The 13,204-nt window shown below is 41.4% G+C and overlaps 1 protein-coding gene across 2 annotated transcripts in view; it reads left to right on the top strand.

The window, feature by feature from the left end:
• The window catches only part of RGS6 (regulator of G-protein signaling 6), an 833,734-nt gene that overhangs the window by 715,751 nt on the left and 104,779 nt on the right, over positions 1-13,204 (top strand). For both annotated transcript variants that reach the window (XM_006865561.1, XM_006865562.1), the window contains exon 12: positions 12,772-12,882. In XM_006865561.1, coding sequence (XP_006865623.1) covers positions 12,772-12,882 — 111 coding nt within the window. The remainder of the gene's footprint in view (positions 1-12,771; positions 12,883-13,204) is intronic.

Below are 13,204 nucleotides of genomic sequence, written 5' to 3'. Positions count from 1 at the left end.
GTTCAAACTGACCTTTTGGTCCAATGTTTACCTTACAGTGCCATGGCATGACTCTCAGTCTATCTTTGTTGTTGTTGTTGAGTGCCGTTGGGTTGGTTCTAACCCATAGCAACCCTGTATAGGGTTTCTGAGGAACGGCTGGTGAGCTAGAACCACTGGCCTTGCAGTTCAAACCGACTTTGCAATCCAGCCCATTAATCCATAGTGCTACAGATTAGAGGTCACATGATGGCCTGGTTAACTGCATCCAGACCAGGCTCTGGAATCTATAACATGGGAGAAAGAGGACCACCTGACCTAGCCTGGAATACATTCTTCTTTCCGTGGGGCTAAATCCACTGCTACTGAAAATAGGGAATATTTCCACGAATTTTTTGAAGGTCCCTTGTACTTTATCTTGGCAACCCACAGTGAAGATGGTCTGTACATTTTTTTGTGACTGCACCTTCTCCAAGGAGCCCTGGTATTGTAATTGACTATGACTTAGGCTGTTAACTACAAGATCAGCAGTTTGATTCTACCAGAAGAAAGATGAGACTTTCTTCTCCCATATGGATTTACAGGGTCGCTGGAATGGCACCGACTCCATGACACATCACCATCACCATCAGATTCATTGCAATGAGAACCAAATATTCTTCTTTCCTCTCTGCATGCTGGTTGGCTTTTCATTTTCCTTTCAAATCAGATCCTCCAACCCCATGTGTTTCATAATTTAGAGACTACATTTACCAAAGAGAGGAGTGCAGACATATTCTTCTGTTCAAATCCTTAGCTCATTCATTTTCCAGGTTTCCTTCCTGCTTACAGACCCTTGACACATGTTTGTTGTATTTCTAAAGTAGGGATAATGGTTGCTGATATTGTTGTTAAGTCCCCTTAAGTTGTTTTTCAACTCATGGTGACCCCTTGTGACATAATAGAACTGCCCCATAGGGTTTTCTAGGGAGTCATCTTAACAGGAGCAGATCACCAGGTCTATCTTCTGCAGAGCCACTAAGTGATAGATTAGAACAGCCAACCTTTTCATTAGGAATGGAGAACTTACATGGAGCTCTGGTGGAACAGTGATAAAGCACTCAGCTGCTAACCAAAAGGTTGTTGGTGTTTCTGTTAAGATTTATAGCCTTGAAAACTCTATGGAGCAATTCTACTCTATAGGATCCTATGAGATCACTATGCATCAGAACAGACTATGGCAGTGGGCTTTGTTTGGGGAGCTCTTAACTATTGCACCCATAATAGTTTAAAACCCAAGTCATGCTTTCCCTTAAATAATAATTTCCCATAGCTATTACTCCTGGTGTGGTGCTGTGGGCTAATCTTTAGACTGCAAAGGTTGGTGGTTCAAGCTTACTAGCTGCTCCTTGGAAACCCTATAAAGGGTTGCTATGGGTCAGAATCGACTCAACAGCACTTAACGACAAGAATATTAGCCATAGAGCAGTTTCTTTACCCTGGAGCCTAATGATGCCAGTATCTCTTCATCTTCTCCTACCAGTTCTGTGAACCACATTCCACATATGTATGTACTTTTGTGATCCCTTCCTACAACTCCCACTCAACCCATGATGGACACCACTCTTCTGGCCCCAGCTCACCTGTCAGACTTTTGCCACATTCTATATAATTGGGGGAATCTTGGTGTGGCACTATGGGTTAATGCAAAGTCGGTTTAAATCTCAAGGTCAGCAGTTCAAGCTCACCAGCTCCTCCTTGGAAACCCTATACAGGGTTGCTTTGGGTTGGAACCAACTCGATGGCACTTAACAACAACATAAAATTGGAAGCAAAGGAATGTGAAAATCCTCTAGAAGCTTAAAAAGGCAAGGAAGCTGATTGTCCCCTCGAGCCTCCAGCAGGAATGCAGTGCAGCCCTGCTGACACCTTGATTTTAGCTTTGCGTCAGACTGCGTCAGACTTCTCACCTCCAGAACTGTAGGGTAAGAGTTTTGTCTTGTTTTAAGGCACTAAGTAATGTGACCATTTGTTACACCAACCATAAGAAACTAATAAACCAGTAACCAATTGCTGTTGAGTTATCTTCAACTCACGGCAACCCCATGTGTGCCGGAGTAGAACTGTGGCCAAAAAGTTTCCAGTGGCTGATGTCTTTGGAAGAAGAATGTGAGGTCTTTCTTCTTAAAAACCTCTGGATGGACTGAACTTCCAATCGTTGGGTTAGCAACTGAGCACATTAATGGTTTGCACCACCCAGGGATTCCAGGAAACGAAGGCATCACTACACTCTCTCCCTCTCTCTAAAAACCTCACAAAGAATGAACTATACATCCTCTTCCCCTTTAACATACTTGCATCTCCATGTGTTCTCTTGGTGAGTTCTTGGAACCCTGAGAGATGTCTGCCCATTTCTGATGATTCAATATATCTTTGTTGTTGCTGTTGTTGTTAGGTGCCATCGAGTCAGTTCAAACTCATAAGCAACCCTATGTACCATAGAATGAAGCACTGCCTGGTCCTGCTCCTTCCTCACAATTGTTGCTGTGTTTTAACCCATTATTGCCGCCACTGTGCCAATCCATCTTGTTGAGCGTCTTCCTCTTTTTCACCGATAGTCTACTCTGCCAATCATAATGGCCTTCTCCAAAAACTGGTCCCTCTTGATAACATATCCAAAGTGCATAAGACTAAATCTTACCATCCTAACTTCTAAGGAGCAATCTAACTGCACTTTTTCTAACACAGATTTGTTCTCTGGAAGTCCTTGGCATACTCAATATTCTTTGCCAACACTGTAATTCAAAGGCATTAATTCTTCCCTCTTCCTTATTTGTCCAATTTTCACATTGCGTATGAGGCAGTTGAAATACCATGGCTTGGTCCATGCCCACCTTAGTCCTTAAAGTGACATCTTTGCTGTTGAACACTGTAAAGAGACCTTGTGCCACCTATTTGCCCAATGCAGTATGTCGTTTGAGTTCATGACTGCTGCTTCCATGTATCCTACCTCTGATAAAATAACATTGAAAATACACATGTCCATATAATGGTTCTGTTTTCTATACAAAGCCTCTCCTGACTTCATTTATGTAACTGTCACTTAATACAATGCATTTCTCTCTTCCACTCCAGTAAAGTTCCCTTCTGACTGATTCGTGAGGCATACTGACTGTTTAGATAGTTGGACATTTCTACAAGAGTATTCGTACTCTTCTTTCCTTAGGTTCTTCCCCAGTATGTCCTCGGTACCAACCACGCTGCCTTCCCAAGAGGGCACAATGGTGGGATAGGTCACAGCAGCAACTCCATTCTGAAAACCAAAGAATCAGATTCATTGCCACTGAGTAGTTTCCAACTGACAGTGACGCTACAGAACAGAATAGACTGCCTGGGAAGGTTTCCATGGCTGTAAATCTGTGCAGAACAGCTGGTGGGTTTGAACCACCAACATTTTGTTTAGCAGCCAAGCACTTCACCACTGTGCCACCAGGCCTCCTCCATTCATTTGTAATGCTTGTTACATAGTCATCTCTTGTGCCCTTACTTAGATGGTTACAAAATTCTGACCTGGGCTCTCAAGTACATTCTCTTGACTCAACATCACCATTGAATGTTGCCACCTCTCCCCAACCCACTCTGAAGATATTCTGAAATTTCTCAAAAGGCGATCTGACTCTGAGCCTGTAATTCATTATAGCTTGAGTTGTCAATTTTCCCTTCCCACTACCTTCAAATCTCTCTGGTCTTCTAAGATACTGCTGCCTGACGCTGGTCAGAAGACAGCTGCCCATTGCCATTTGTGCAGTATAGGCAGCCTGGCTCCACAGGCTCTTTCAAGTGCTCACTGAGTTCTTACACTGGCCCTTCTGAGCCCCCTGCTCCCTCCTCAAACCAGGCACTCACTCAGGAACCCATCAGGGGCTCCAGCAAAGCGCTATGACAGGATGTAGAGTCAGAATGTTCCTTAGAAGCAAGGCTGGAGAGGCTTCATCTATTCCACTTTAGACATAGTATCAGGAGGGACCAGTTCCTGAAGAAGGACATCATGCTAACCCAAGAGGGTTAGCAAAAAGGGGGAAAGAAAACTCAGTGGGGTAGACTGACAGAGTGGCTACAACAACGGACTTGAACACAGCAATAATTGTGAGGATGCTGCCAGACCCTGGGCAGTGTTCTACACAGGGTCACTATGAATCAGAAGTGACTCAATGGCACTTAACAGCAGCAACATGCTTTACTTCAGTGAAGTCCATAAACTTGTATGTGTATCACTGTCAAAAGAGGTTTCCATGTTTTCCACCCACCTTTATAGTTACACCTTTCTTCCCCTTTGAATCAAGGAGAGTGAATAACAGTTAGTATTGATTGAATTGTGTCCTCCAAAAGATATATTGTAGTCCTCGCTCCTGTACATATAAATATGACATGGTTTTTTCCTAATCCGATGTGAGTGGTCCCTATTAAAGAGAAAAGAGACAGAGGGACAGAGGGAAGGCAGCCATGTGACTACAGAGTTATGCTGCAGCTGTAAGCCTAGATCTACCAGAAGCTGGTCTCTGGGTGGTAGAAACAGTTAACACACTGAAAGGTTGGGGGAGGTTTGAATCTACCCAGAAAGAAAGGTCTGATTATCTACTTCTGAAGAATCAGTCACTGAAAGCACTTTGAGGCACAGTTCTACTCTGACACACATGGGCACCATGAGTCAAAGTCAATTGGACAGCAACTTGTCTACCTGAGAAGACAGAGACAAGAAAGCATCCTCCCCTAAAGCTTTCTGAGAGAGCATGGCCCTGCCGACCCCTTGGGTTCAGACTCCTAGCCTTCAGAACGGTGACACAATAAAGTTCAGTCCTATAAACCACCCAACTTGTGGTCTTTGCTACAGCAGCCCTGGGAAATTAATTTAGCTGAGATGAGATTCTTAAGATAGTGTGTGAGGAAGGAGAACATGCTCTTTGGAGAGGGAAGGAGCCATGGAAAACTTCAAGAACCACACTCCTTCTGAGCATAGAGCAGGGGTGGGGAAACTTTTTGCTGCCAAGGGCCATTTGGGTATTTGCAACATCATTTGTAGGCCAAATTTAAAATTTAGCCTGCTATATTTGGATGGCTGGACATGTGGTTGCCTTGGTAAGGCCAGACCAAATGACTTTGCGGGCCTCATAAGGCCCCATGGGCCAGATGTTCCCCATCCTTGGCCTAGAGGAAAGGCCTGAGTCACTTCCCTGGTGGACGGACAGAAAATGTCCAGACTAAGCGGGAATCACCAATCTACTCTTCTCACTAGGAGCAAGGCAGTTCTAAGCACAAAAGTAGATGCTTAAGTTGCATCACCCCGACATAGTAGCACCAACCATGGCTCCCTGGTGGATTGTGGACTAGATTTTGCCTCTGCATGTGCTTGTGTCTATTTTAGATGCTTAAATATCATGAGGCCAAAATTTCATTTTGTCAGAGAAAGGCATATCCAGAAATGATTTATTCTTTATTTAATAGTTAAAAATGTAAAAGATAAATCTAAAAAATGAAACTTTGGAAAACTCCTTTCTTTTTCCATACAATTTTTAAACATTGAAAAATTAAACCCCATAAATAATCCTAATTGCAATTAAAAACTTAATATAATTGGTTCATGGATCATTTCAAAGACCTAAGTAGACACAATATACAAGGATGAGTAAAAAATTATCCACGTTCCAGTTATATTAAAATGCCTGTCCATGTCCACTGCTGAGGACACCATTAAGCATATACATGAAATGGTTCTGTCAAATAGATGAGTGACAGTGGATTATGTGGCAAATAATTTACAAATCAGCCACGGCTCTGCCTATGAAATAATCCATGACAGACTTGGGTTTCGAAAAGTTTGTGTGAGATGGGTACCAAAACAACTCACGGAAGAGCATAAACAGAAGCGTTTGGATATCTGAAAAGAAAATTTGGACTGATACTCAAAGGAAAGTAAAGGTTTCCTTTAAAAAGGTGGTAAAATGCCGCGTAGTTAGAACTCTGTCTATGGAAATGTTGCATTACCCCGCCATGTAGATAGCTCTCTGTATATGGACATTTTGGACTCGTCTGCCATGTCCTAGCTATCTGTACATGGATATGTTGTACTGATCTGCCAAGTAGGTAGCTCTCTGTATATGAACATTCATCATTCTGAGGATGAGTGATGGCAGAATATGGAATGCCAATCAAGAAAAAGTTCAAAAGTCAAACATCAGTTGGAAAATTGATGCTTACAGTTTTCTGGGATTCTCAAGGGCCAGTATTGGAAAACTATCAGGAGAAGGTACACCAATCAACAGTGTTAATGCTATAGTGAGATGCTCACTGAAGAGCTGAAGCCTAAACTTCAGATTAAATGCAGAGAACTGCTATCTGAGAGCATTGTAATCTTGCTTGACAATGCACATCTACACACCTCTGCCCACACTGTTGACACTCTGCAAAAACTTCATTTTGAGGTGTTAAAGCATCCACTGTATAGTCCTGATCTTGCTCCATCGGTTGGTCTTTCATCTGTTTGGTCCCCTGAAAGCAGCCTTTCAAGGATGAAGATTTACCTCTGTTGAAGAAGTCAAGACAGTGGTGCATTTGTGGCTCGCTACTCATCCTAAAACATTTTTTAATAAGGGAATACCAAAGTCTGGTGACAGATAGACAAAGTGTATTGAAAAGCAAGGAGATTATGTTGAAAAATAATATATTTGTCTTTTCTAAAAGTTGATTGAAATAAATTTTACAGCCAGAGTGTTGATAATTATTACCGAACTTTACTACATGCACTTAAGCCTATTCGAAAAATGTCACCGATAAGTTTACTTCACTTCTCCATCATTCCCATGTTTGTTTTTACATCTTGCAAGCGATGAGTCGCCACCCACTCAACAGCAATGGGATGATGGGTCAGTGTTACAGCAACGCTCTTTTTTAAACCTTAACTGCGCTCCATACCTTCATCCTTTCCCAGGTTTCAGTAACCTTGTTATTGTTGTTAAGTGTTGCCAATCAGTTCTGACTTATAGCAACCCTGTATAGGATTTCCAAGGAGTGACTGGTGGATTTGAACCACTGACCTTAATTAGCAGTCCAGTTCTTATCCTGGGGTCAGTAGAAAAAGAAGGCCACCTCAGACCAGCTCCCAGTAGAATTTATTTTTATTAATAAGGATGCTGTTGTTATTAAGCACTGTCAAGTTGGTTCTGACTCATAGTGGCACTGTATGCAGGGCTGGTAATGTCTAATCTGTGGGCTGTATAAAGCCCATGAAATCAGTTGGTCTGGCTCTGCCAAGGCAACTATAATTCCAGTTATCACATTAAGGGTGAGGTCATTAAATGTTTGACCAAATAGAGCTGGATAACTTTTAAGTTGGTAATTTTTTATGGCCCGAGAATGATGAGATAAATTTTGGCAGAAAAAAGGTTTCCCCACCCATGCTGCATAGGATTTTTAAGGTTCAAACTGATGAGTTTGAACCGCTGACCTTGCAGTTCAAACTAACTTTGTGGTCCAGTGCTTATCCTACAGTGCCATGCCAGGACTCCATTAGTAAGAATATGGAACATATATTGCTATTAAGGAAATGATTATTAGCTACATATTTGTGTATCATGAATTCTTGTCTTTGGAACAAAGTCCTGAGTGCCTTTAAAAATGTGCAGGGATAGTGCCCATAGTGCATGAATGTCAAGTTCCTTATCTGGTGGTTTTCAGTAAGGCCAAGAGCTCCATTTGTGTTCATACTAATAGGCAGTCAGCACTTCCAACCTCTCACAGCCCCATAATAAGTATGCTCTACGGGTTTAAGCCACCAGGAAGGAGCAAAAGTTTTCCACTTCTGGAAACTTGGAAGCTTGTGTATTCTCTTGAATTTCTTTATTGGATTGCCCAAATGAATGTCTTTAATTGAAGACACAAAGCCAATTGAGGATGAGATAAATCGGGTGATGCCTGAGAGCCTCCCTGGATTCTACACATCATCTCAGATATGAGAATACTGTGGATACCCTAATGGGTTGCAATCAAGAGATTCCCCAACCCTTCATCATGAGCAAGACACTCAAGCCACTCAGCATTGCCCATCATCACTTGAACAAGACATAGGCTACCTGCTGCTGGTTTGATTCTTTACTGAGTGAATGAGTCAGGTGAGCCAAGTTTGTCCTTCCCATCTACACATCTACTTGTTTTTGTCCCTCAATGCCCAACTCCATTTCTTTCAGGAAGAATGAAATTGCCCAAGTGGCAAAGAGATAGCTTACTGTTGAGTTGTCATAGTGCCAACTTGTAGCCTGATCCTTCCTGCCACAGGATTTACTTTATGCCCTCCTTGCCATTTCATCCTACCCAAATGGCTGGGAAGCCCACTCATGAAGCTGTGTCCATGTAAGATGTATACCTTGTAGGAAACTGCAGGCTAGAGAATGTGTCTCCTCTATAGATGGTGGTAGAGTATTTTGAAGACTCTGAAATTCTTCCCGTGTTTTATTACAGTGGTCCTGAGTACTGAACAAGACAATTGTATAGCACATGGTGAACTTGACAAGGATCTGTTACATGACTTGTCTAAGAACTAGAACTCAACCACTGCTCCTTCTACCCCACTGAGTAATGGTCCACATCCGGGACAGTGACACAGCTGTGATGTGTCAGCAAACCAGCCCTCCCATCCACTGCCAGCCAGCTCATAGATGGGTTTCCAAGACTCAAATCCATATAAGAGCAGACGGCCTCATTTTTCTACTGCTGGTGGTTTTGAACTTCCGACCTTGCAGTCAGCATTCCAGTGCTTATCGTACAATGCTTTCAGTACTTCTTTACGAAGCCAGCAGCTCTCTTTGAAACCAAAAATATCAGGGGCTCCTTTATTTTCATTGGTTGAAGAAAGTGGCATCTCACACTCTCTGCCTCCCCTCCTCTTTCCCCCTCCCACCCTGAGCCCTTCAGAAAATTGAGGAATAAGAGGATCTTTTTAAACTGCAGAAACTGATACAGTAGGTCTCTATTAGGTTCTGCTTTTCTCAGAAGCTCTCAGATGCTGCTGCTGTTGCTGCTACGTGACCCACACACTTTGAGCTACAAGGAAATGGAGCCACTGACAGTTTATTCACATTCTCAGCAGTAAGCAAATTAATGCTTGCTCTTTATAATTCAGTAGTAGGAACTGTGGTTGGGGTTTTGTGGCTGCTGGGGAAATTGGTGACACTCAATTGGTGATGCTCTAATAACAACAACAACAACAAAAATTATTATGGATCAATATCCATAAAAATATTCATACCTTTTAGCCTAATAATTATGCTTATGGATGCCAATTCTAGAAAAATGACCTGAAAGAAGAAAAAAAAATGTGAAAAATAGATAGAGTATGTTCTGATAGAATATGTCCATTCCAAAGAGAGGTGGCCCAATGGAATGCAGAGCTCATTGGGCAATATCATTAATATTACAGGAAAGTAAAATCTTGCTAAAATGGCTACAATAGTATATTGACAGGGAACTGCCAGAGGGTAGAGCCAGATTCAGACGAGGACATGGAACAAGGGACGTCATTGCTGATGTCAGATGGATCTTGGCTGAAAGCACAGAAAACCAGAAAGATGTTTATTTGTGCTTTATTTGACTATGCAAAAGTTTTCAATTGTGTGGATCATGACAAGTGATGGAAAATGTGAAGAATGATTATTCTGGAACACTTAAGTGTGCTCATTAGGAACCTGTAAGTAGATCAAGAGTCAGTCATTCTAACGTAGCAAGGGAACACTAACTGGTTTAAAGTTAGGAAAGTTGTGCACCAGGGTTGTATTTTTTCACCATACTTATTCAGTCTGCATGCTGAGCAAATAATCTGAGAAGCTGGGTTATATGAGAAAACATGGCATCAGGATTGGAGGAAGATTCATTAACAACCTGTAATAAGAAGATGATACAAACTTGCTTGCTGAAAGTGAAGAGGACTTGAAATACTTATTGATGAAGATCAAAGAGCAGAGCCTTCAGTATGAATTGTACCTCAATGTAAAGAAAAATATCCTCACCACTGGACCAATAAATAACATCAAGATAAATGGAGAAAAAATTGAAGGTGTCTAAGACTTCATTTTGCTTTGATCAGCAATCAACCCTCATGGAAGCAGCAGTCAAGAAATCAAATGATATATTGCATTGGGCAAATCTGCTGCACAAGACCCCTTTAAAGTGTCCAAAAGCAAAAATGTTAGTTTGAGGACTAAGGTGTATCTTACCCAAGTCATAGTATTTTCAGTAACTTCCTATGTGTGTGAAAGTTGGACCGTTAATAAAGAAGACAGTAGAAGAATTAATGCATTTGTGTTATGGTGTTGTTGTTGTTAGGTGCCATCAAGTTCACACCGACTCATAGAGACCCTATGCACAACAGAAAGAAACACTGCCCCGTCCTGGGCCAACCTCACAATTATTGCCATGCTTGAGCCCATTGATGCTGCCACTTTGCCAATCCATCTTGCTGGGGGTCTTCCTCTTTTTCTCTAACCCTCCAATTTTCCAAACATGATCACCGTCTCCAGTGACTGGTCCCTCCTGACAATATGTCCAAAATATGAGAAACAAAGTTTAGCCATCCTGGCCTCCAAGGAGCACTCTGGCTGCACTTCTTCCAACGCAGATCTGTTTGTTCTTTTGCCAATTCATGGCACTTTCAATATTCTCCTCCAACACCGTAACTGTGTTAGAGAAGAATATTATAAGTACCCTGGACTGCCAGAAGAACAAACAAATCTGTGTTGAAAGAAGTACAGCCAGATGCTCCTTAGAAGTCAGGATGGCCAAACTTTGTCTCTCATATTTCGGACATGTTATCAGGAGGGTCCAGTCCCTGGAGAAGGATATCATGCTTGGTAAAGTGTAGGGTTATCGAAAAAGAAGAAGACCTTCAATGACATGGATTGGCACAGTGGCAACAACAATGGGCTCCAGCGTAGCAACAATTGTGAGGTTGGCCCAGGACTGGGCAGTGTTTTGTTGTGTTGTGCATAGGTTCTCTATGAGTCGGTGTTAACTTGATGGCACCTAGCAGCAACAACAAAGAGCATTATGCATATGTGGGAAAGGAACAACTAAGGTACAAGAGTACACTCTGGGGACAGAAGAATATGATAACCCAAGTAAAAGAAATTGTCTAAATACCCATAACAAGGAATGATTAAATAAAGCACAATCAATTCATTCAAAGGAATATTGTGGACATTTGTTTATCTTCTCTCCCTCCCCCACAAAAAACATATCATAAAGAAATAAAAAATGGTATGAACTTGCAAAATCAAAATGAGGAGGAGAGGAGGGGATGATTTGTTAATGATTTCAACAAATTTTTTTAAAACAGGAGGTGGTGAGGAATGCTAATGATTTCAATAAATTTTTCAAAGATAGGAAGTCTACAAATTGGGGAACAAAAACCACAGCTGTGTACATCTGTAATGTTTTATGTTTTAGGCTTAGTAGTGAGTCCACGGATTTCATCGATAATAAATAATTCTATTATTTATTTTCTTAATAAATTTATCAATTAGTAATTTTTACTAATATGCTTGAAATATTTTTTTAATTTAATTTAAAAATAAAAAAAGTAGTTGGAGAGAGGTATCTCCATAGCAGTGAAGAGCTTTATAACCTAAGTGCTGGGAGCAGGAATGTTATAACAGGGTGAGCCAGTTGGCCCACTGAACTCTATCCTTGTCACTTGGAGGCACCAGGAACCATGGAAACCAAGCAAGTAAGGCCTGTGGCTGTCACTAGAGGAATGGGTGAAGTCTGTAGCTGCAGCATTGGCTCCCTAGGTCCCCTGCCCAGCTCTTCAGCAGGATACAACTTCTATACCCACCACCACTGAAGAAATTGAGCCATATAAATTGTGAATTGGGGCAAAAATAATATGAGGACCTGTCTGAATAAGAGATTGAGTGGGAGGTCTACATATTGAAGTGTGGAGCCCTTGTCCTCTCTCCTCACCCTACTCTCAGGCCTCCAGGAGCCAAGTATGTAAGCCCACAGGCAAGAAACTGGAAAACCATACCCATGTCCCCAAACCAGTCTGCCTCCTGTTTTTTGCAAATTAAGTCTTATTGGAACACATTCACACTCGTTTGTTCACACCATATTATCTAAAAAAAAAATCTTTTTTTTCTGGTTCATTCAAAACACCTTCCATTACTGAAAACACATGGTTTCAACAAAATTCAAAGCAGGAAGTAATTTGATCTTGACAGGTAAATGAATCAGAATTCCTACCCTCAAAGATACTGAAAACATATTTTGTCCATCAAACAATACCAAGATATGTGGGAAAGGAACAACTAAGGTACAAGAGTACACTCTGGGGACAGAAGAATATGATAACCCAATTTTTTTTAAATGAAAAATAAAAAGTTCAGAAGACAGTGTACCTATTTTCTTGTGTCATTGTGCACCTGATGCAATGACTTGAGTCAGGTGCACCTTAGTACTCAAACTAACATGTTTGCTCTTGAACACTTTAAAGACTCTTATATAGAAGATTTGCCTATTGGTAAGTGGGAGAGAAAATTAGATTCTCAGTTCAGGATGTGTGACTGGGGGAAAAAAAGGTAGAAAATATGATGCCTGCAACAATACAAAACTGATGTGTTCATAAGGAGGGGAGCAAGCACAAGTAAGTGATGGGTGAGAAGTCAGAGTGGAGGGAATTTAGTTCACTTTACTGTATGAGGACAATTATACTATATGTATAAGGTTCTATAGGAAATTGATGACATCCTTTGCTCTGTTTCCCTGTTGCAGCTTAATTGCATACACGGAGCAATATGTGGAATATGATCCTTTGATAACACCAGCTGAGCCTTCCAATCCCTGGGTCAGTGATGACATCGCTTTATGGGACATAGAGATGAGGTAAAAAAAAAAAAAGTGTTTTATGGTTTGAGAATGGGAGGGAGATAGGAAAAATGCATGCGATGGATAGAGTATCTTAATCTGACTTTTTTGTTTGTTTGTTTGTTTTGGCTAGAGGAGTTTCTGGGTGGTACAGATGGTTAAACAACCAGCTTCTAACTGAAAGCTTGGAGTTTCAGTTCACCCAGAGGCACCGCAGATATGTTAAATGTTTGAGGGCTGCGTAGTAAGAATTGCCACATGCCAGCTAATGCATAAATTGTTAACTTGAAGTAGGTCAGTGCCAATGTTAGATCACATTTCATTCCTTTCATTAATATCA

Source organism: Chrysochloris asiatica, unplaced genomic scaffold (assembly GCF_000296735.1).
Source record: "Chrysochloris asiatica unplaced genomic scaffold, ChrAsi1.0 scaffold00079, whole genome shotgun sequence".
Classification (NCBI taxonomy): Eukaryota; Metazoa; Chordata; class Mammalia; order Afrosoricida; family Chrysochloridae; genus Chrysochloris; species Chrysochloris asiatica.
This window is presented reverse-complemented; position numbering and strand designations above follow the sequence as displayed.